Here is a 25,383-nt window from a genome sequence, read left to right as displayed (position 1 = left end):
TTGTTTAACGTCACTAGTTATTGATTCACGGTAGTTCTTGAACAAAAGGAAAAAAAGGAAGTGGCGTTCGACTGTTAGTCAATTTCTTACCTTTCAGAGTGAGTTTTTTTTTAAATTTGTTTGCAGACTTTACCGCGAGATGGCAGCACTATCAACTACGGTGCCGTCTGCATGATAGCATGAAAAAAGTATGATAACTTTCTTATTTTTCGTCTCCGGTCCAAAAGTAGGGTATCGTTGAACTCGTCTCGGACCCTTCAGTTCAGATGTATACTCAAAGTCCCGAAATTCCATAGATAGTAATCTATAGTATCCCCTAAAATAACAAACACAGTCTACGGCAACTTTTTTTTTTTAACTCTTTCTGCCCTGTGGGCACTAAGAGGGCCTCTTTTAGTAGGCCCATTATGGGTTCGGCCAGGCCCACAATGGGGCGGCCGGGTGGTGAGGGACAGGGCCCGACATATCCGAACGGACCACCCCCGAAAAATTCCTGGGGATTTCTCGACCCGTTCGGATTCGATCCCGGGTTCCCCAAAGCGGTAGTCTGCCACCTTTACCGCTCGGCCATCCGGCCGCTAGTCTACGGCAACTGTCACATCAAGTAGAGCATGTGGTGCAATGCTTTGAAAATGATCACCTATTCATCGAGGACCTTAATCTCAAATTGTGCGTATAGCCACACAAACATGTTAAAGATATCACATCATAGAACCGAGTTCATTTGAATGATTCAACAAACACATTCCTATAATGCCAAATCCTCAACATATTTTGCAACACACAAATTGAGAGTAAAGACTAAGGACCAGGGATGGTACAAGTAAGTATGAAATAGGCCTACTGTAACAAGTTGAACTGAGCCTCTAAGAGAATGATGCAGTAACATGTTTAACCCAAACATTTCATTTAATTTAATTAAGTATTTTAATTAAAATTATGTAAAATGTCATACTTAATTAAAATTTAATTAAGTATGACATTTAATAATAAATAAAAGTAACAACTATTATATTACAAGACAACTTCACTTGTGTCCAATTTTAGGCATACAATTTCTGGCCACGTGAGTGAGTGGTTGCCCAAGTGGGGTTATTGACGGAGTACTGTACCAAATCCTACTAAAAGTTTAATACACATTATAAAAGTAAACAATAAATTTACATATTGTAACCTTTATAATTTACAGTAATTCAAACTTTCTTACAGACTAATATATTAATGCTAAATATAAAAATATTAAAATATAGAATGTACTGAAAATGCAAGCTATTGTAATAGGGTCATTCAAAACAATGTACTACACAGGATTTAGTATCCACAGATAGAATCAACACGCTTACGAAATGGGAGTAAAGGTTTTATTTAAATACTATATTTTAACGAGAAAATTTGGAAAAATTTCCTCGAATAGAAGTTACTAGATACGCGACGTGTCCGAGCGTTGGGAAAAGCGTAATAGTTAAATCGGCTTTTCCGTCGGGCTTGTCAATCGATGCAAGCGACGTATCGACAACGCAGACCGACCATTGCTAATTTATATTTTAAAAAAACAAAACAAAGAAAATTATTGAACAAATATATAATTGTCTTTCTCCTCACTAAAATTCTGGAGATGAATTTAATTTGTTTGGCATAAATAAGGATTATTTTATTTGAATGGGGGGAGCTTGGCAAACTGTTCCAAAACTATAGCAACAAAGCTTGATTCCTTTTAAAGAACATTAAACAATAAGTTGAGTTTTCCTAGTCTGTTAGCCAGGAATAAATATCTAACTGGGACACTCCTAACTTGGCCAATTAAGACGAGGTGGTCGGTGACCACCAAGATGGAATTTGGCAATTTATATTAAAACTTATGCAGTTTTACGGGAAAATTTTAGGAACGGCCTCAAAACAAGATCTTACCGTATTTCATTTGGAAATGCTTAATTTTTCTGATTTTCCTCGCTTTTCCTGGCCAATTTTCGTTTTCTTGGGTTCGTGAATTTTCAATATTTGGGAACTTTGTCTTGTAATATAAGATCTAATATTTGAATGCATCCAATGCAGTTAATCTGATTATTATGTGTACAAGGTACCCTAAAGTTGAACTGTAATTTGTGTACGATTTATTCTTATCTATAAAAAATTTAAAAGGATTTCATTATAAACAATTTTTATAAAGGTTATATCTGAATAAGATGACAATTTAATATTTACAATGGTTACAAAATAGCACAAAAGTCAGTTAAACAGTTTACTTCAGAAAATATGTAAATTTTTGATTTTTGCAAAATCCAATTTAGTATATTCAAATGTCTGTGCAATTATTTGTGGATAGAAAAAAAAATTTTTTCATACATTAAACTTACAACCAACATTAAATCTTTAATATTTTATTTATTAATACATCTCGCTCATCTACGAAAATGTTATTTTTCAATATTAAATACATACGATACTTCTATTTTGGAATATTTTTAAGTATGTTTGACTATTAACATTCTGTCAATCTTCCCGATTCGTCGTAGATCGATTCCTTGGGAGGCATCATGTGCAATTCTAAGCATCCCGATGTATACGCCTGAAATACAAAAATCAACTGTTATTAAAAAGTATTAACTCCAAAAATTTACAAAATAATTGATAATTATATAATTATTTAATATTTATTTCCGTATATATTGAAATAATGCCTTTGTTTATTTTTTGGTTTAAGAGGGCCTTTTTCTTTCTTTAGATGTTGTGGGTTTCGCCAAGCCCACGAGAGGGCGACCGATTGCCGAGGGACGGGGCCGGACTGCCCGTGAAAAATTCCCGGGTTTTTTTGTGACCGCACGGATTCGATCCTCGGTTTTCCAAAACGGTAGGCGGACTCGACCGCGCCTCGGCTATCCGACTGTCTTATTTCAATGTTTATTTTATGCGATCTATGAAAAACTTGTATGTAAAATAACTAGTAACATTGTCCAACCAGTATAAGCATGAATCACAGTGGATAAAACAAAACTTTGTACATTAAATTAACAGCAATTAGGATGATAAATGATTTTAAATATTAACTTGCAACAGTTTGAGAAAATCGGGTGCAATGTGGTCAAGAGCAACGTAATCCTTTTACGTGGCGAGGCAAGGCCTCTTCAAGAAGAGGTACGCAAAACAGTTTATCGGGATCGCTTTTGGAGATCGCCGACAGAAGACGACCGAGTGCAGAACAAACTAATAATAATAAATAAATTTAGTAAAAGTAAAAATTGAAAATTAAGACAGTATTATAAAGAAATCAATTCTGAGTGCTAGAGTTGTAAAATTTGGAAAAAAAAAATTAAATAAATAACTTAATAGTTTCTTTTGGCTAAATAAATCTGCTTTGATAATCACATGCTAAATTAAAATCCAGAACTTTACTGTCTTGATTTCTTTTCTGTTTAAATTTAAAACAAAACAATCAATCAAGCAAAGAATAAATTAAAATTTTAGCCACCAAAGTTATTTTCTTTATTTATTCATTCATTCTTGTTTGGTTACAAGTACCATTAGTTGTCAAGAGTATACATAATCTATTAACCAAACAGTAATTTTCTTAAATGAACAAGTGTATACATATAACAAGTAGTTGCACCAAGTGTTGTTGCTACCTTTCACATCCACTTCCTGCTGATAGGCAAACTTATATTCAGTTGCCATCTTGTTATCTGGTTGAATAATGTTAGTCATAAGTTGGAAAAGATTGACTTTTTAGGCTAATTTTTTGCAAAATTATGATTTAAATATCAGAAATTTGAACTGTGGTTCGAATATCGTCTAATACAATTATAATTGACAAATAAGATCAAAATCCTTTAGAATCCGGCAGGCAGTTTAATTGAAAAAATATTTCTGTCATTTCGAAAAGTTGCAAATAAATTTTATCGTCATTATACAATTGCAAATGACCTAATCAAATAAAGAATCAAAAACATTTGTTCCCAAATAAAGATTTATGGTCTTGATTCCAGTAATCTCATTCACTGAATATTTGTTCTTTAATCATAATTTATTTTTCCTTTAAAGTACACACATGTTTAATCAATTAAGTATATATTATATGGTCTTAATTTTTAAGCACCTTGATTTAATATGAATAAATTAATATAAATGAAGTATTATAACTGAAAAAGTCAAATAATATAAATTATAAATTTTTCAGAAGAGCATTTTATTATAGTTTGTATTACTATATAAATAAATTAATATAGATGTGAATTGTCTTTTATTGGGGTCGTTACATCGGGTTGTTTTGGATTATGGGTCGGGATGTATTCGTCGTCATTGGCAACAAATACTTCTCCAATAAAGAGTACAACCCATAAAAACACAAAATAAAGATAATTTTAAAATACAATGTACAAAAAAGATAATAAAATAAAGTACAGAAACATATAAAAGATAAAATAAAGCTATCAATTTTCTTTTTGTGAACCTTAACTTTGAAAGAGAAAATAAATTTTGTTTCTGACCTACTTGTTAGTTACAAAACCTTCACTGAAAAGTATTAAATTTTCATCAGCATATTGTTTAAAATACAGTAAACTAAATTAAAACTTTTCCTTAAATCGGTGGTTCTCGATCTTTTCGAAGTCGGGGAACGCTAAACTTTGACATTTTTGTCCGCAGAACACTTACGGTACGTGAGCTTTAAAGCAGAGATGGTAAACCTTTTTGAAATCGAGCGCATTCGGTCTGGTAGATGACGACATTGGCATTTGCCGATTACATTCCCATACAAAAATTATTTTACATTGTTTTGATTTTTCTTTTGCAATAATTTTTAATTGTATATTTGATTTTTTCGCAAAACACTTGAAGTAGCTTCACGGAGCACCCGTGTTCCACGGACCACAGATCGAGAACCACGGCCTTAAATCACCGCAGTTTGCAAGAATGTTTCATTTAGCTTTCTTTTTTTTTAAATAAAAAAAGCCATAAATACATTTTTTTCTGTTAAATTAATTTCTTTAATAGGAATTTGATCAAATAAAAACTTTAATTAAACAATTTTGGTTTAAGTCTAAAATAGAGATATAAACATCAAAATTGAAAATTTATCACATAAATCTGCTCATACAGAAATACATCATCATTAAATAATATTAATGTAGAGAAATTATTTAATACTGTTTCCTGACAGTATAATTATTTTTGAAAAATTCTAACTTACACGGCATGTTCTATGATGCAATGTCAACAAAACCTAGTGACTTCAAGCATGCATACTGTAGAATAGTCTGAACCAAAGTCATAAACTGAAACTACCTACTCCTTATGTCTACTCTATATATACATTAGCAATATATTTAGCAGTTTACAACAATGTTCATCTTCAGTTTTATACCAATCTAAATTTCTAAAGCTACCAATATTAAGCAGTTAAAGAGACATTTCTAGAGTCGGCACAGAAATTAATTGTCTTTTCTGTACTCTGCTAGAGTGAACAAAGTATAATTCTTCGTAAAGGACTTTTAATAAGCATAAGAGCATACTATGCATTAATCAAATTGAAAAATTTTTTTTCAAATTTCAGTTGGTAAAAACTTTCATACTGCCTACATACATAATAGAAGTAATATGTTTGTAAAAACAATTTTTAAAAATAAAATTACAGCCTTCATTTGAATAAATCACTATATCAGAGTAATAACCAGCATTCCAAGTGACACAATAATTACATTATTGCTGATATCAATACTACACCATAGTACAGTCATCCCTCAGTTATCGCGGTTAATAGGGACCAGAACCAGCCGCAATAAGTGAAAAACCGCAAAGTAGTGTCACCCTCTCATTTTTAACACGATCGTCGCGGGCAGCTTCGGATAGAGCTGGGGTAGCTGCAGGAAGCAGCGTAGAGGCAGCAGAAAGAGTTTCTGCAGAACGTTTTCGGCACACAAGGAACATCATGATGGGGAGTTGTGACCGTTGTTTTTTCTTCTGAGCAAAGATGCCCTTGTACAACGCCATTACACCGTCAATACGGTTACTGAATTCTACGGCTCTGACCATGTTGTCGTCGATTTCTTGGGCCCTTTGTTGCAGAGTCCGTGCTATGTTGCAGAGCTCTTGCAGGTTTTCCAAGGTAAGGCCACGTTCTTCAGCTTCGTTGTCGTCACCGTTGTCAGATACCTCCTCTTCTTCCTCACTCACCGATCTTGTCATTTCGACGAGTTCCTCGTCGGTTAAGGGGTTCGAGTGGCACTCGATCAGTGTGTTCACTTCTGTCGTCGTGTCGGAGAACCCTTCATTGGCTACCAACCGAGCCAGCCTCACAGCCTTATCTACGGCGGAGTGGTGAACTTCATCAGGCGTAAATCCCTCGTAGTCATGGGTGACGTTTTTTGGCCACAATTTCCTCCAACTTGCAATCAGTGTCTGCTCTTTCATCTCATTAAGAGCATTCTGAATGTTGACCAGGCACGTTGCAATGTTGTATCCCCGCCAATAGTTCTTCAGGCTGAAGACCACGTTGTCTTCGTCGATGGAGGAAATGAGGCCCTCCATTGTGGACCTCGTGTAGAGGGCCTTGAAGGCCCGAATGACCCCCTGATCCATGGGTTGTATAAGGGAAGTGGTGTTGGGGGGCAGGAACTCCACTTGGACCCCGTCATAATGGAGACTGGTTGCATGTCCTCCTGCACAGTCCATGAAGAGGACGACCTTAAAGGGAAGCCCCTTTTCAGCGAGGTACAGCTTCACCTGCGGGATAAAGCAGTTTATGAACCAGTCGAGTGTGAGGGCTTTTGTTATCCATGCCTTTTTGTTGTGCATCCAGTAGACGGGCAGCAAGGCTTTGTTTTTGTTTTTCAAAGCCCGAGGATTCAAGGACTTGTAAATTAAGCCGGGCTTGAGCATGAAGCCCGCAGCATTCCCACACATGAGGAGAGTCACTCGATCTTTGTGGGCCTTGAACCCTGGCTTCTTCAATTCGTCCTTGTAAAGGAACGTCCGGGACGGCATCCTCTTCCAGAAGAGGCCAGTCTCATCCATGTTAAAGACCTGCTCTGGGAGATAACCACCCTCATCAATTATCTTCGGAAACTCTTCCTCGACGTAATGAAGAGCTGTCTCTTGGTCTGCCGAGGAGGCCTCCCCATACAAAGGAACGCTGCGAAGGCCAAATCTCCTCTTGAATTTCTCGAACCAGCCCTTGCTGGCAACAAAATCACGTTTTTCTCGTGGGGTAGGATCACTCGAGGCACTGGTACTAGGCTGAGGTTCATTTTCGTCGTCTCATCACCTTCGTCGCCTTCGTTCAACTCTCCTTCAGGAATGAGTCTATCACACAGGGCTTTGGCTTTAGTCCGAATCATATAGGTATCGAGACTAACCTTCTTTTCCCGACAGTCCGATATCCACACTGATAAGGCATTCTCCATTTTCACAATTCGTTTATTATGAAAAGTCAAAACTCACTTAGTGTCCTTGGAGAATGATATCAAGGCAGTTTTATGGATATTCACTTCATCCTTTTTTATGTAGTGAACCGTCGATTCGTTCAATCCGTAATGGCGTGCAACAGACGCATAGCTATGGCCTGCCTTAAGCATGTCCAATAAATTAACTTTCTCGTTCAATGTCATCATTTTTCTCTTCTTCTTGGGTTCACTAGAGGATTTAGAGGGTGGAGGACGTTTAAGAGCCATTTTCAAGAGCGTCACAAGCACTATTTTGAACAAAAAGACACAAAAGAACAACAAAACTTAGCACACCTCGAGACTAAGCATCACTCAAACATTAATTTGAATGAGCGCGGTCATCTAGGCCAATCAGCTAACGAGATTCGTCTAGGAAGAAACGTCTAGGCCAATCAGCTTGCGAGATTCCCGAGTCGGGAGGGATATCAAATGGCGGGATGCTAGCCAGCCAATCAGAGACGTGGATTTTGAATTGTGTGGGCACTCCCTGCCTTCTGCTAGCATGCGAGCAACTTTTGCGCCATAATTCCTCAATTTTGAGTTTTTGATGAATATTTTTGAACAATCCGCAATATACTAAGGCCACGATAAATGAAACGCGAAGTAGCGAGGGATTACTGTAATCATAATGGTCGTTTTCTTGATATTCAATACTGCCGACTTTACTATTCCAATACTTGTATTTTTATTAACCATTTATGAAATAATGTAATCAAACAAATATATGTCACTATGTAATTCATATCTAAATTTATACCATGTCATCCTCGTTTAAATATCTGACGTGAACCAATTCAAATAACAATAGGTCAAATGTTAAATAGATTGCTACATTTACTACTGATAATCAATACCTGTTTGTTTAAACAATTTATGCCTAACCAATACAAGAAGATAAATTATTACTATCGGCAATAATTATTCATGACATAGCAGATCCTGCAAATTTAATTTTTTATATATATTTTCTTAGCATAACGTTGCTGTTGAGAACATATCACACAGGAAACACTTTCATTGGAAAAAGGTTAGTTTATTGGTGTGAATGGATATGCATTTTGGACTTAATGCCCTCTTCAGTCCTATTATTACATATTTATCAGCAAATTGATTACAGGTTTGTAAAGGAGTCAATGTCCGATCGTTAATTTTTGTTTTGGGGCGTTATTTTTATTTTATTCTTTTCTTTTTTCTTGGTTCCTTTTTTTTTTGTTGTTACGGACAAACTCCCAAGCACCAATGACCAAAAGAACAAAAAAACGAAAATTTTTAACTTAGTTTGCATCGTTGCCCGATCCTGGAACATCATCCTATGTAAATTAGACAGTGCGGAGCTACACTGGATGAACAATTAAAAGCGGAACAGCCAGGACCAAAAGAGAGAGAGCTTCAGGTGACCAAGGTGGTAAACGTCAGTGATAAGTTCGAGGAAATTGTGTTTGGCTGTACACTATTTATAGCTTGAGGAGGAGATAAAACGTTTTCTTTATTATGAGAAAGCTGTACAAGATTTTGATATTGTCTGTGGTTTGTGGAAATTATTAGTTTTAAATAAAGTCCTGGTCTGGTACTTGCCTCATTATTATGTAACCTATTGTTGTTTCCGAAAACGGTGAGTTACATAACTGGCGCCCGAACAGGGACCTTATGGGTCATAAGCAAGTTTTTTTTTGAGTTTATTTCAGATCGAACCGTTAGTGTATTTGTTTTGTATGGACGAGAAAATAATGTCTGAGGAAGATTCCATTACTCGTGAAGAGTTCAGGACTTTACAAAACCAGCTGACAACGTTATCGCAGCAAGTCGCTGCACTGACGCAAAGTATGGCAAGTATCGCTTCTGCCTTATCTTTTAAGCAGGCGGAGCCGCCAGCCGAGAACCGACCCGATCCCAGGGAAGTGAGCCAAACCAGTCCGGGGGGAAGCATTCCCAATAGGCCGCCAACAGGTACATCTACTCCCCTCCCACCAGTGACACCAAATACCTCGGTGGTGATTGTCAATGCTCAACCTACGCCATCTAAAACATTTAACGGGACATCTGAATACCCGGCGGCCGACTTTATCCAAGATATGGAACAATATTTTTTCGTTAATCAGGTCTCAGCTAATCGTTGGGTTGATACAGCCGCCTTCTTATTAGAGGGTTCTCCAGCTAAATGGTGGAGAAACGATGGACGGAAAAGAGTAGGTAATAGCTGGCCTCTCTTTTCCCATTTACTTAAAGAATTGTATTCTCCTCTTACAGACGAAGTCGCTCTAGCAAAGAAATTATTCAGCCAATCGTATGATGGTATGTCTGGTGTCGAACAGTACATTTGGGACACTGTTCAGCTGTACCGTGCGTGGAAACCCTACTCCAGGGACGAAGAAATCGTCCAATGTATAACGACTCAAATGCCTTTAAATTTACGTGAGTATCTAGAAATTAGACATTGTTATTCTATTAATGACTTAGTGCGAACTGCCAAGGAGTACGAATTTCGGAGAAAGCCGACCAGTCACCGATCTGCGGAACGAACCGATGATTCGAGAGAAAGTTTACCTGAACGCGCACTAACTCAACCCCTTAGTGCGGAAAGAAAGGCGCTCTCAAACAATTGGAAGAAGAAAAGAAAGAAGAAACGGGTGCTCTCAAACAATTGGAAGAAGAAAAGAAAGAAGAAACAGCGCTCTCAAACAGTTGGAGGAAGAAAAGAAAGAACGTATAATCCAAGACGGCAGCCACTCTCATATAAGGTGGGTACACCTGTATTATTAAAAACTCATCCAATTTCTTGTTCTCCCAAACGTTTTAGTGCAAAATTTGCCCCGAAATGGTCTGGACCTTATGAAATTTCCAAGGTGATATCGCCATTAGTCTACGAACTACAGGACCCCGCTACAGGAGCCAAACATGGACGACATCATATATCAAACCTTAAGAAATACAACTTATTTCCAACCGTATCACCAGTTCCTCTTGATCAGACGTCACCAGCACCCCGACGACTCCGGCCCCGAAAGAAAATAGACTACCGACAGACTGCCAAACGGAGGTCTAAGAAATGAATAAAGAAAACAATAGCACCGATAATGGTTACAATTTATTGTCAATCATCGATGTTAGGAAACTGTAAATCTCCTCCTCATCGACAAATATCTACAACAACAGCTTTATTACCAATATTACGGCACCAGGACGGGCACCCTTACTGGTATATAATATTTTTCAAACCCTATAAAAGAAATATCCAGTATTTCTTTTTTTTAAGAGGGGAGGGGTGTAAAGGAGTCAATGTCCGATCATTAATTCTTGTTTTGGGGCGTTATTTTTATTTTGTTCTTTTCTTTTTCTTGGTTCCTTTTTTTTGTTGTTACGGACAAACTCCCAAGCACCAATGACCAAAAGAACAAAAAAAACGAAAATTTTTAACTTAGTTTGCATCGTTGCCCGATCCTGGAACATCATCCTATGTAAATTAGACAGTGCGGAGCTACACTGGATGAACAATTAAAAGCGGAACAGCCAGGACCAAAAGAGAGAGAGCTTCAGGTGACCAAGGTGGTAAACGTCAGTGATAAGTTCGAGGAAATTGTGTTTGGCTGTACACTATTTATAGCTTGAGGAGGAGATAAAACGTTTTCTTTATTATGAGAAAGCTGTACAAGATTTTGATATTGTCTGTGGTTTGTGGAAATTATTAGTTTTAAATAAAGTCCTGGTCTGGTACTTGCCTCATTATTATGTAACCTATTGTTGTTTCCGAAAACGGTGAGTTACAGGTTTACAAATTTACAGAATGCATTGAGAAAATTAGGATATGCATACAATGGTTTATACAATAAAACTTAATTACCTGAAGTAGTGACAGTTAAACCAATATGACTCTTGAGAAGATATACACATAGTTGAAAAAAGGAGAGGAAAATAGAGCTAAAAATTCTTTTGGCTCCACACTTATACACACTAGGACAGTTATTTATACACACAAGTGTGGAGCCAAAAGAATTTTTAGCTCTATTTTCCTCTCCTTTTTTCAACTATGTGTATATCTTCTCAAGAGTCATGTTGGTTTAACTGTCACTACTTCAGGTAATTAAGTTTTATTGTATAAACCATTGTATGCATATCCTAATTTTCTCAATGCATTCTGTAAATTTGTAAACCTGTAATCAATTTGCTGATAAATATGTAATAATAGGACTGAAGAGGGCATTAAGCCCAAAATGCATATCCATTCACACCAATAAACCAACCTTTTTCCACTGAAAGTGTTTCCTGTGTGATATGTTCTCAATGGCAACATTGTGCTAAGAAAATACATATAATAGAGAACAACAAGCAACCAAGATTTAATTTTTTCCCTATATCCTTTTACATAAATCTCTGTATAGTAGTATACACAAGTTTAAAATGATTACAAATTGCCAGTTTATTTATTATCCACTTCCTAGAGATTTATATGCCAGTGTAAATTCTGCTATGAATCTTGAAATTTCAACACAGTATCTATAACTGTTTTGGAACGAAAAGGGAATATAGCTTAGAACCTCGTTAAAAGTGCTCTTAAATTTGTTTTGCATATAAACATGCACCAAAAAGTTATCAACATAAATTAATTTTTTTCTTTTGATGATTAAGAATCAAATATCTATTTGCATATTTCAAAAACTATAGGATTACAAAAAAACTACAGATGTAATATAACAAAGTAATAGATATAAAAAGATACAGCATAGCAAAAAGACAATTTATCAGATCACTAGTAACGGCACTTGCAAGTAAAGTAAGAATGTTAATCTTAAGACATAGTTAAGAATTAAAATAAACTCCACTAACTCATACAAATGTTTTCAAAAACTTGTACAATAATGTAAATATTTTTAATTATAGAAAAATTATGATGATAATGATGAAATTATGATTAACACTTTCAGGTCAGACCTTCTTGGTGTCATGATTCTCTGGACTGACTGTTGTTGATCATTTTTTTTAAATCTTGCACCTTTCAAAATGAATAACTTTATGGTTTTTATAACTAGTCTATATTAAAGATCATTTTTACCCATTTACTTTGACATGTAATAAGTAAGTATTTGTTGATACGGATTCAATTGTTCAAAATATAAATGTAATGTATACAATTGCAAAACCCAATTTTTTTTAGCCTTTATTTATAATTGTACCATTTGAAAAATGCACGTTCGATTCTGAACATTTACTCCACATATTCAGTTTAAATCATAAAAAAAACCTTATAATCCAGCACATACCTTTGATAAATGAATATTTTGACATCTTAAGTGATCATCAGCAGGTTTGAGACTTAATGGTTTTGACAGTCATTTACTAAAAATAGTTTTGGATTTTAAGGTTTTTACAATTTGTCCAATTGAAATGATTAACGTATTCAGTTTAAGATGTTCTTACAGTTCAAGTTCATAAGAACAAAATGAAGTTATGTCAAATTTATTGAAAAAATATATATGTGTATGAATTCTTTAATAAGTGGTATTTTATATTAAAAATTCTAAAACAATTATTAGAATAAATTTACTAAGAGAAAAAAAATGGAAAAAATTACTCACAGTAATCACTGTTACAGTGAAGAAGGTAACACCAAGGATAAGATGTTTGTTAAATTTGCTCTGCAGCTTTTCGTATCCTTCTTTCCACGGTCCCGACGGAACCAGCAGGTCGTTAACGGTGACCGGTCTAAGATCGGACGTATACTTGGTTCTCACATTTGATGCTGAAAAGGATAAGTCGGTTTACAAAAATTTATATATTTTTTATATATTTATGTGTTTACTATAAACATACTTTAAGAAAAACCAGAAATAATGAATACATTATGTATATCAGACCTATATGCTGGGCATTCTTGCTCATCCAAACTAATTGTTATATGGAGTGGATGGACTGACAAAATAGAATAAGGGATTTAAAAATAAATAAAGTCAAAAAGCACTATAAACAAACACTGGAGACAATCTAGGAGAAAATTTTAGAGGATGATTCATATATTAAAATACATAGTAGTTGTATTATATGAACATAATGAAAAACTTTACTGACATTTTGAATAAACAATAGGACTTTTTGGCCAAGTACCGAATAATTATTCCGACATTATCGCTGCCTTAATATTCTCGCCTTTCTGACTATAGAATACCGAATATTTGGTAGACCACAAGCTGATTTATTTGAAACTTCCCAAAACAGAAGACTTAATACTAAGCCTTAGAATAATATAGAGAGCAGTGTCTTCTATTCAATGATAAAGATTATATACATTTATATTTTAAAAAAATTAATATTTAATGAAAAGTAAAAAAAATTAAATTTTGCCATTGAAATCCATTATTCTTAGACAGTCCCACCAACTAGTGTATTTAGTGAATGTATAGCATTTGGCAAGCCGGAAGTATTTATGACAACCAACAAAATCACTTACTCCTTATAAATGCCGAAGCATCAATGCTTCTTCATTACAATTTATCACTCTTGAATTGTTATTATTAATAAATATTTGCCCAAGATCACTTATTACTGTCATATTTGTCTTAGAAAGAAAGAAATAAAAATATTTGAGATTTTAAATGTTATTTTCATTCTATTTTGTGTTTTTCTTTGCTTTTTTTTCTTTTCTCTCTCTCTTTCTCTCCCCAAACTGAAATGTTTTATTCAGCCAAACACTGAATACTTATTAACCTTCATAACCAAATATACCAAATACCAAATATTTGGACCAACACTAACCATCCTGTTTCATTTCTTTAAGCCAAACCAAAAACTAAAGTTTCAGCACCTATTTTGAGTAATGTTCATCTTATAAGAGAAATAAATTTCAGAGATAACATTCTGTAAACAAAAGCTCTGATAAGTAAAACACAAAAATAAGTACAAAATAGCTCACAAGCTCTTTCAACATGTATAGAATGTCTTCTTCAGGTGAAACAAGAATTTTAGAACATTAACATTAATATGTTCTAATTGCTGATAGACAGTGCTCTTAAACTTTTTTCTGTTAAGAATCTGGAGTGAGAAAATTATTATTTTTTTTTAAAAACAAATGCTCAAGTTTACAATAGATAATCTCAGGAAATTTGTCATTCAGTGAATACACTGAAATCATAAAGAATTCAGATACAGTATGAGTCAAGAAGTTTGACATTAACAAAGAGAAATATAATCATTTAGAATACTTACCAAAAATAAATGCAAGCATTTCATATAAATTGATATAACATTTAAATATAAATATAATAAGTCGATATAAATATGTAAAATTTATATTATATGCAATACATCTGCAATTCTTTCAAGTAAATACTAAATTTTATTCTTTAATTTGTCATTTACAATGTTTCTTGTAACATCAACACACACATATACTCAAACCTCAGTACAGTAGCCTATAAGCATTATCTGCAAAAAGTAACAAATCTTCCACACAACTATTAGAGAACTTGAATATCTGTGTATCATTTAATGTACAATTAAAAGCACATGCAAGAATCAAACTCATACACATTTTTCTTACAATTACTGAAGGATTTTGCAATAAAAATGAACTACAATTGCTTACTATTACCAATATTATAACACTCAAATAAAGTATAAATTTTGTTTTCTATTACAAAAAATTGTTTAATCTCTTATAATCACAAAATGGCATAGATATTTGATTGTTTTCCTTTTCTTATTTGTATTTTAATCTTTTGTTACGGGTATTATTTTTGGGGATGGATATCAATTGTCTTATAACATTTCGTTTTGTATTTGCAATAAATAAATAAATAAGTATTAAACACTTTCAAACACATACACAATAAGAAGTCAAGACACACAGGTTGAAGAATCTAGCAGTAAACATTGATTTGTCAATGCAGCAGCAAAGTGCAGTAGAGAATTGATGCATGCAGATATACAGCATCAAAGAATCAAAACAAAATGAATTTGTTTTAATTCTCTTTTCATCCCATGCACACACAAATAACTGTGAACAATTACTTATTTATATATACTTATTAACAGTAAGTTTTTTCTAAATGTTCATTATTTATTAAGACAGCTTACTACCACATACAAAAACAAAACTGATTATTATTAAAGTAAGAAATTATTTCTTTAATCATGCATAGACTATGAACATTTATATTTAAACAATTAAAATATTTCAACTCTACAATTTATGTACAGTAAAATCCCTTTATGTTAAACATCTGAAGTTCTGTAAGAACATGTCCAAGATACAGTAGAGTTAGTAGTACTTGTCCTAACAGCATTCAGGACAAAAACTACTCACACTATACCTTGACACCTGTATAGATTACATATGTTATTATAGAACCATGGGTGTCCAACATAAAAGTGTTCCACTGTATATGTAAAGATACAGTATAGAGATAGCTGGTTCCATGCAAAAATGTTCACAACAGGAGTGTACAAATTGACAGGTTTACTGTATATACATTTAAAATATTTATATAAACTTTTTATATATGTGAATAAGTTTAGGTAAATGTTGCTTTTAAGTAATTACAGGTATATAATACCAGGTACCAGATATATATACAGTGGGTGATCAGTTAACGAACAAATCGAATAGCAAACATTCTCGTGAAAGATTTTTATGTTCGGACGATGAACGCACGTTTGAATAACGAACACCTCACAGAACAAACTCAAGAAGCGACATAAAATAATGAATACCGATTCGTCTTCCCTTATCTTCGGGCAACAATTCGGAACTTTTTAGAGTGCAGAAGACATCAACATTGACGCTCAACCCAGTATATACTTATCGGATAGTATTCCTCCGAACTTTGAAACACTCTCTTGTAATTCCAGCCTTTTATTTTTCCGACAGAAACAATTCTTTTATAGTATTTGCGAGACTGTTAAACGAGCATTCGTTAAGTTTTGCATCGGTTTTTATTTTCAAAATGTGAAAGTATAATAGCAAAGGTAGAGAGTGGGCAGATGTCTGATGTTGCTGGGCATTATGGCTCGAACAGGTATACAGTAGGCCACAGTTCAATATTATCTAAGAAAGATACTGTATAATCAAGAAGACTCGAGCAGCTTAAGGTGTAACAAAAATCATATCTGAGAAATAAAGAACATCGAAGAGATCATAATGGAACCCGAAACTGAACTGACGACAGAAAAGCACCAAGAATTCTTGAATGAATAACACCGAGAAACTCGGCGAGATATGTTTTCTTCTGAAAAAGAGGATTCATGCCGACATCTGCTATTAAACACCTTTTGAAGTGGGAGGATGTCAGAACAACAATCTTAAAATGGCATCCAAACCAGGTTGAGGTTAATAGGCTTAGGGATCTCTACAATTACAATCCTATTAATTACTTCCCGAAAAATTCTGAACAAGAGAGGAAAGCAATCAACTTTAGACCGATTCTTTAACCCCCACAAACGGAAAAAACATGACTAATAAAAATGCAAGACTGTGTATATATGTATTTTTATTATTACATATAAATAAACGTAGTAAGAAAGTATATATTTTTTATTTTTTGGGGTCTCCAGAACGAATTAATCAAATTTTCATAAAAACCTATGGTAAACTGATAATCGGTTAATGAACAATTCAGATAGAAAACACCCTTGGAACGGATTATGTTCATTAACCGATCACCCACTGTACCTGATACTTATACAAACTATAAACAAGCAATTATTTATTGTGACACGTCACAATGCCGGGCTGCAATTTTTAATCATATTTTTAATTTATTTAATTTAAAATATATGCACCTCAAATTAGTAAAAGTTAGTTAAAGGAAAAGTATGATGTATAAGGGCAAGAGCCCTTATACATCATACTTTTCCTTTAACAATAGATTCGTATCAGTCATCTATTAACTGTTTTCAGAGAAAAAGTTTTAAATTGAAATAAATGTGACTTCCAGTTTGCATAAGTTAGTATATAGTTAATCAGAGCCTCCCGCCCAAGGTTTCTGTATCCAGTTTCAGATTTCATCTAACTCCATTCTCGAGATTAAGGAAAAACAGATAGATAGATGGACAACAGTGGCAATTTATAGATCTATAATTTTTTCAAATTGCAGTCCAACAAATATGCCTATATATATATACAGGTTATTTGTTTATATGTAATTTACCTAAACGCAACAGTATAATTACAGCTCTGAATAAGACAGCAGAGACCTATCAGAGCCGTAGACCATAGCCATAAAATCAAGAAAGTCAAAGAAACCATACCTCCACACCTTACTGTGTGAGATACGGTCTTCCAAAATCGGCCTACTTCTGAGTCACAGGCGATCAGGAATGGCATCACCAGATAAGACCATCGCATTTAACTACGACCCACACGTCCATGCCTGCTTCGAGTAGCCCACTCCACCATTCGTGGAGTACTTGACACCACATAGTTTTAGGAGAGCACGGGGCTTGCCCTTACACCAATGCTTTGGCACGAGCAACAGCAAGCACCAAAGCACACAAATACATATGCAGATTGTCAGTCAAAGTGAGCCTTAACCGACACAGAGAATAGGCAGTAGTACTGGTAATAGTTAAAACTGACCTTTGCAGGCAAATATCTCACAAAAGGTCACACATACAGGTATGGTTCCACCAAGTTTTTGCTCGTTTGTTTTTGTTAAGTTATGGCAATGCAACACTTGGGCGATCTGCCTAGGAGGATGCTTTCCGGGAGGTCTTTTTAAGGGTCACGGGCCCGTTTGGGTGTTAAGATGTGGAGAAAACCCAGAAAACTCCACAAATCCAGCCCATTCCGGAGAGTGCAAATCCACAACCAAACTCCCACAGCCGATTGCAGAGACAGCGTTTAGAGGCCGACGGCAGTTTAGATCGGGTAGACTGCGGTTCAGAAATATTTCATTGCAGAGACGGTGTTTCTCGCTTGCCACAATGTAGACAGCGATTAGAAACAAGTTATTTGACCTACTTTCTAGACTCGCTCGACAGCAGGTTTAGAGGGCTTTTTGTAGTTTTGTTGGTGGAAAAGTTTAGATAAAAAAATGAATATCGTTCCTTTGATAAATGTTGTAAACGGTACGAATCAACATTATTATTCATTAATTAATTGCTTGGAGCAAAAATAACAAAATTAAAGGGTGTACTATAGATTACTCCCTATGGAATTTCTGGACTTTGATTATATATTTGAACTCAGGGGACCGAGACGAGTTCAACGGTACCCTATTTTTGGACCGGAGACGAAAAAATAAAAAAGTTATCACACTTTTTAAGTTACCATACTTTTTTAATGCTCTTATGCAGACGGCACCGTAGTTGCTAGTATTGCCATCTTGCGGTAAAGTCTGCAAACTATGACGTCGGACTATGGTCGTCTCCCGGAGCGTTAAACACGCGATACGAGAGCGGAGAGAGCGACGCGACTTCCGATCATCGCGCGATTGCCATTTCGGTTAATGTTACTTATGGCAGCGAACATGGCAGGCCGACTGACCTCTCGTACGGGCGCCACCACACGCCGCCATGTGCTAAACTAGTGATCAATTCACGGTAGTTCTTGAAAAAGTAAAAAAGGGGGGAAACATCTACTAAAGGCAATTTTAACGGCAATCGACGGGACTCCCGATCGCGATAGCGAGGCCGACTTAGCGGAGAGCGACGCGACTCCCTATCATCACGCGATCGCCCGAAGAAAGTATGATAACTTTTTTATTTTTCGTCTCCGGTCCAAAAGTAGGGTATCGTTGAACTTGTCTCGGTCCCCTGAGTTCAGATATATACCCAAACACACGAAATTCCATAGGGAGTAATCTATAGTATACCCAAATTAAATACTTTAAATTTGTTTTAAATGTTCAAATTTCGATATTCAAATGGGAGAAGACTTTCGAAATATAGCTGGATTAGCCGGATAGCCAGAATATTTGGAATATATCGACCTTTTATGACGTCACAAACGAATAGCCCGATTGGCCGAACGACTCCTAAAACAGGGGAGTAATGACCAAGAAAGTAAGAGCCAATGTTTTGCCGAAGTTCGCGTAGAGGGCGTTTAGAAATAGACGCTCGTCGTCTTTGCAATGCATTTTAAAACCGCGGTTCGGCCAGTCAACGTCTATAGGCCGTTCCGTTATTAAACGTCATTTAACATAAACTCTGTCTCTGCAATCGGCTGCCAGTGTTTGGGGAACAACCGCTCGGCCACCAGTGGGCCCATTTTGCTCTTACAGGGAGTCTATAACTCTGGGGGTAGCAAATTTCTCATTCAGTGTTCACATCTTCCCAAAATAATATTACATGCAATGATTCTATAATCACTGTATGCATAAACAAATGGCAGCAGTTACTTTCAGGTAAATTACTTACAAACAAATTACCCAAAAGTAACATCTACCACGATTAGTTCATCTCGAAAGTAACTGGGTATTTTTTAAACAAATATCACGAAAATGAACGATTGTAAACTAATCAAAAGCAACTTTTCATAACGTAAATAGCACTTAAAACATGTACGTACGAAATGTTCTGGCTAATCGAGTAAGCAAGATACGAGAAATCATTTCGATCCACTCTAATATGACGACAATCGCCCTCTTATGACCTTCCTCCGATACTGTCCAAAGATGGCGATATTTACTTTCGGATTTCGCCACTCGGGGCGCCTTATAACAACTGGATGATTATTTTTTAATATTTATTTTAATATAAATTGCTATCCAAACGTAAGAAAATTAAATAAATATTTTTTTTACAATTATTAATTTTTAATATATTTTGTGAAATATGATTTTAATCAAGAAAACGAGACGGCCGGATGGCCGAGCGGTCAAGGTGGCAGCCTACCGCTCTGGGGGACCCGGGATCGAATCCGAACGGATCGAATAATCCCCAGGAATTTTTCAGGGGGTGGTCCGTTCGGATATGTCGGGCCCCGTCCCTCACCACCCGGTCGCCCCATTGTGGGCCTGGCCGAACCCATAATGGGCCTACTTAAAGAGGCCCTCTTAGTGCCCACAGGGCGGAAAGAGTTTTAAAAAAAAACCAAGAAAACGAAACTTGAACGAAGACCCAAAGACAAAGTCAACGAGCGCCGCGTTTAACCATTCTTTCATTGAAATTCTCCTTCAAGGCGGTTAAAACGGAAGTAAAGTTTTCAGAATATCACGTTTTATCAACTCGTTCGATGAAACCATTCACTGAAAGAGTTCGCGTCGCGTGCTTTTTGCAAAACACAGGCGAGGTACCCAGCAACGTGTGATGGCCGGATGGCCAAGAGGTCAAGGTGACAGCCTACCGGTCTGAGGGACCCGGAATGGAATCCAAACGGGTCGAAAAATTCCCAGGAATTTTTCGGGGTGGTCCGTCCTATATGTCGAGACCCGTCCCTCACTACCCCGCCGCTTCATTGTAGGCCCGATCGAATCCATAATGGGCTGGCTAAAAGAGGTCCTCTTAGTGCCCACGGGGCGATAAGAGCAAGGAAAAAAGCCAGCGGCGTGTATCTACAAAATTCGAATATGTATAATGTTGAACGCTCATAAACACGAAAACAATTACAAACATTTTATACAATTTTCTTTAAAAAATGTTTCAAAAATGGACATATTAATTTAAAATATTTATTTTTATTCGGCTTCAAAGTGCATTGTTGATTATTAATAAACCGAATAATTGAAATTTCATATAATTAATAATATAATCTAATAATTACACAATTGTATAATAAAATTGTTTCTTTTTTATCAATAACCGACAATTCCTTCGTTTTTGTTTTCAAATATTTTCAAAATAAAACATTCGAATTATCGTTCTTAAGACATTTTTGAGTTGCATTCGTTGTTTTGAATTCTAAGCCGTAGAAGAAAGGAAAAAAGACAAAAAAATGGCATTTGTGATTAAAAGGCTGAAAAGAAGTATCGACGGAGGTAAAAATATTTAAAACTAATTAAAACGTTTGTTTATTCTTAGACTTTACTGTAGGAGTTTATTTCCATCCTCTCCTGTACGAAGGCATCACTAAAATCTTCTGTTCTTCTCGTTCTCTTGCCTTTTTCTTACGCTCTTTTCCTGCAAATTCTGTAATTTCAATAATTATTTTACATTTTAAGACATTTATAAATAAATATTTTTCATTATTCCATTAGATGAGCATAAAGACGACGTCATCCAAAACATTTCAAGACTCGGGACACTTTCGAAGGCGCAAAATAACAACATTAACGTGTCGAAGAGTACCATTATTCTCGCTCCTTCGGGGAGTCGCGACTTACCGTCTCTATCTACAGATATCAGATACAGAGACATCAAGAGAGACACAGAACTTGTTAGAGCGAACGACGTTAATCTGCAGGAGATTTTTCCACCGAGACCGGGATTTGGTTACTCTGGCAAGAGAATAAAGATCTTAAGCAACTTCTTCGAAATGGAAATAGACCAGAGTTGTCTTTACCATTACGACGTGGATATTATCCCCGTGAAAAAGAACAAGGAACAGTCCGTCAGTTGCAAAAGATACAACTGTCTCAACACCAGAGAAAACAGAAAAGTCATCGACAATCTTTTGTCGACTTTTCAAATATTTCGAAATTATCCCGTCGCTTTCGACGGAAAGAAGAATTTATTCAGTTGTAATCTAATGCCCATCAAAAACGAAAAGAGGTTCTTCGTATCGTTTAAGAGCAACAACAGAACGTGCGATTACAACGTAGTTTTAAAACCCGTTTGTAAAGACAGAATGGCTGTTCCCAGGATCGATCTACGACCTCTTCGTGGAAAAAGTCTCAAGAACTCCGAAGAGGCCGTCATGGCCGTGGATACCATCATGCGCCACGGGCCCGCAAAATCTCTGGTACCTATCGGAAGATCGTTCTTCTCTTCGTCCAGCGATAAAGAAACAATTTCTATAGGAGCGGGTCGAGAAATCTGGTTCGGTTACCATCAGAGCGTTCGCATAGCTCAATGGAAACCCTTGCTGAACGTCGACATATCGGCTACCGCCTTCTACAAAAGCGGACCTTTGATAAAGTTCGTCGAAGAAGTCCTAAATGCCGACGTCCAACAGCGCAGGGGACTCGACGATCGTCAGATAAAAACACTTCGAAAGGAGTTGAAGTCTCTGAAAATTGCGGTAAACCATCTGCAACACAAAAAGACGTACAAGATTAACGACGTCACCAGCGAACCCGCCAGATACGTCTGCTTCATTTGGCAACGAGAAAATTCGCCGCGTCAGATCTCCGTTGCGGATTACTTCGAGAGACAATACGGAGAACTTCGATACCCGCACCTTCCGTGCGTCTGTGTGGGAAACGCCAGAAAATGCTCCTATTTACCCCTCGAAGTTTGCGAAGTTTGTCCGGGCCAACACTGCGGTAAAAAGATGGACGAGAAGCGAGAGGCAGAGATGATACGAAACACTGCCAGACCTCCGCAAGTTCGATTTAAAGACATCACCAAAGCCGTTAAGCAGACTTGCCAAGAAAACCAGGAACTTAACCGGGAATTCCGCATCCACGTAAATAGTCAACCGGTGCGTGTGGATGGACGAGTGTTAATGCCGCCGGTGGTCGTATATAGCAAATCCGAAGAAATTCTTCCGAAGAACGGCGCTTGGGATATCAGAGACAAGAATTTCTATTGTTCCGTAGACTTAGATTGCTGGGCGTTTGTCAGTATGTCCTCGAATGTCTGCAAGGAAGCGGACATGTTAAATTTTGCTCGGATGATGTGTCAAGGAGGAAGGAAGTTTGGCATGATTCTTAGCAAACCCTGCTATCTGAAAGAGTATTCCCCGGCCAACGATTCCGTAGAGAGGACTTTCAAAAACATAATATCTTCGTATCCCAGGATTCAATTGATTATGATCGTCCTGCCTTCTGGAGGAAGAGGAAGTCTCTACGCCGAAATTAAACAAATGGCGGAAATAAGGATGGGACTAATCACCCAATGCGTTAAAGACGTGAATATTTTGGGCAAGAGATGTAACGCTCAACTGATCTGCAATCTGTGCCAAAAAATAAATGCCAAATTGGGTGGAGTCAACAACATCCTGTTGCCGGAGGTCGTCCCCAAGATTTTCCATAAACCGGTCATCGTCATCGGTGCCGATTGCACCCATCCTTCGCCACACGACAAAATCAAATCGTCGATCGCCGCTTTGGTGGGAAGTTTGGACAGTTATCCGAGCAGATACGCCGCCACCGTCAGCGTGCAGACCAACGGCAAGAAGAACAGAATGGAGATCATCGAGAACATGAAAGACATGATGAAAAACTTATTGGTCTCGTTCTATCGAAACACCGGAGGAAAAAAGCCCGAAAAAATCATATTTTACAGAGACGGATTGAGCGAAGGCGAATTTTCTAAAGCGGTAAACAAGGAATTGATGCTGATGCGAGATGCCTGCGCAGAAATGAATTCTTCGGAAGTCTACCAACCGCCCATCACTTTCGTGGTGGTGGGCAAACGACACCACACTCGTTTCGTGCCAGAAAATTTGGAAGACGGAGTGGGAAAACACAGCAACATCCCCCCGGGCACGACCGTGGATACGACCATCGTCCATCCCACCCAATTCGATTTTTACATCTGTAGCCACGCCGGCATCCAGGGCACCAGCAGACCCGCCCATTACACCGTGCTGTGGGACGATAACAATTTTACGGCCGACGAGTTGCAAACCCTGTCGTATTACTTGTGCCACACTTACGTCAGGTGCACTCGAAGCATTTCCGTCCCGTGCCCCGTTATGTACGCGCATCTGGCAGCCTACCGTGCCAAACAGCATCTGTTGGCCAGATGGGAGGATGGAGGCAGGAACAACGATTCCAATTCTAGTCTCGATCTTACGGACGAACAGTTGTTGGAAAACAGCTTCAATTGTGCGGTCGAAGTCGATGGCAGGATCAGAAATACCATGTATTTCGTTTGAGAATTCCTCGCGACGGTTGTCATTGTTGCATTGCATTTATTCGAATGGCAGTTCCTCGAAAAATATGTTTTGTGTTGTTTTAACAATAAAATTGTACGTCCAAATTATAATTTATAAAAATAAAGAAACGTCAACATTAAGGTCATATTTAATTAACTAGGAGACCCGAAATCGAGCGACACCGGGGATTTTTCAGGCCTTCAGAAAAGGTTTTCTTAGTACTCGCGGGATAGAAAGAATTTTAAAACTTGGATTTTAAAATTCTAGACTTATACAGTACAGTATATCGGGCTGCGCTTGACGTACTGTACCATTGACGAGGCATGGAGAGACACGACATAACTCCTTCCCTCTTAGAAACATATACGACAAACCTCGTTATTTCGATATCGGATAATTGGAAATATCGCGATATTCGAAGTCTATTTCCCGGCTAAGAGAATAGGATTTTGCATATGTTTTAGTTCGAGTAATTCGAAATACGCGTACAATAAAATTCGAAATCATTATCTGGTCCGGTGACCCACAAAAATCTCATTTAACTAGCAGGTAGGCCCGGCGTTGCTCGGGCAAAAGTAACGATAGCGAAGATTAAGATTATTACGTTATAGTCAACTTTACCCATTTTCACAAAATGCAAGAATTGGGTTTCCCTGTTTCCAGACTAATTAGAGAATTTTTAGATGGGTCTAAAAATATGTTCGATTTCCCGCAAAAACGAAAAAAACTGCATCTGCGTCTTGCACGTCGCTTTCTCTTAACAATTCCATTGTTACGTAACACTTCCACTTCCATTGTTGATGGAAGTGTTAAGCCTTAATCCTATCCCTCTCCCCCGCGGGGAGGAATTTCGAAAAATCCTTTCTTAGTGTGCGTTCTCGTGACGTACCCTAACTGTGTACCAACTTTCAACTCCTAACCGTTTGGTCTCTGCGCTGATTATTATTATTATTATCATCAACTCGTCTCGATTATATATATAGATTCGAAATCTTCCATCCTATTATGTGTTTATAAGGAAAGTTTGCGGGCCCATTTGGT

The 25,383-nt window shown here is 36.8% G+C and overlaps 2 protein-coding genes across 2 annotated transcripts; one reads left to right on the top strand and one right to left on the bottom strand.

Moving 5' to 3' along the window:
* Nucleotides 1-2,362: 2,362 nt before the first annotated feature.
* On the bottom strand, nucleotides 2,363-20,065 carry COX7B (Cytochrome c oxidase subunit 7B). The gene is made up of 3 exons (XM_067269106.1): nucleotides 19,930-20,065; nucleotides 13,004-13,167; nucleotides 2,363-2,566 (listed from the first exon to the last, which is right to left on the bottom strand). The coding sequence occupies exons 1-3, from the start codon at nucleotides 19,970-19,972 to the stop codon at nucleotides 2,480-2,482; spliced, it is 294 nt and encodes a 97-aa protein (XP_067125207.1). The 5' UTR covers nucleotides 19,973-20,065; the 3' UTR covers nucleotides 2,363-2,479.
* A 1,078-nt stretch (nucleotides 20,066-21,143) lies between these two features.
* LOC136974234 (protein argonaute-2-like) lies at nucleotides 21,144-24,358 on the top strand. The gene is made up of 2 exons (XM_067269062.1): nucleotides 21,144-21,337; nucleotides 21,557-24,358. Exons 1-2 carry the CDS (start codon nucleotides 21,295-21,297, stop codon nucleotides 24,340-24,342), a joined length of 2,829 nt encoding a protein of 942 aa, XP_067125163.1. The 5' UTR covers nucleotides 21,144-21,294; the 3' UTR covers nucleotides 24,343-24,358.
* Nucleotides 24,359-25,383: the final 1,025 nt, after the last annotated feature.

Source organism: Centruroides vittatus, unplaced genomic scaffold, assembly GCF_030686945.1.
Source record: "Centruroides vittatus isolate TY-2023 unplaced genomic scaffold, ASM3068694v2 contig_345, whole genome shotgun sequence".
Classification (NCBI taxonomy): Eukaryota; Metazoa; Arthropoda; class Arachnida; order Scorpiones; family Buthidae; genus Centruroides; species Centruroides vittatus.
The sequence above is the reverse complement of the archived record's forward strand: the minus strand, read 5'-3'. Positions and strand labels throughout refer to the sequence as shown.

Excerpts from the sequence above, each read along its gene's own strand:
- COX7B (XM_067269106.1), bottom strand. The coding sequence starts at position 19,972 with ATGATTTCTCGTATCTTGCTTACTCGATTAGCCAGAACATTTC. Across the intron at positions 13,168-19,929 it reads TCGATTAGCCAGAACATTTC|CATCAAATGTGAGAACCAAG; the intron begins GTACGTACATGT and ends TATCCTTTTCAG. Across the intron at positions 2,567-13,003 it reads TCACTGTAACAGTGATTACT|GCGTATACATCGGGATGCTT; the intron begins GTGAGTAATTTT and ends TTTGTATTTCAG.
- LOC136974234 (XM_067269062.1), top strand. The coding sequence starts at position 21,295 with ATGGCATTTGTGATTAAAAGGCTGAAAAGAAGTATCGACGGAG. Across the intron at positions 21,338-21,556 it reads GAAAAGAAGTATCGACGGAG|ATGAGCATAAAGACGACGTC; the intron begins GTAAAAATATTT and ends TTATTCCATTAG.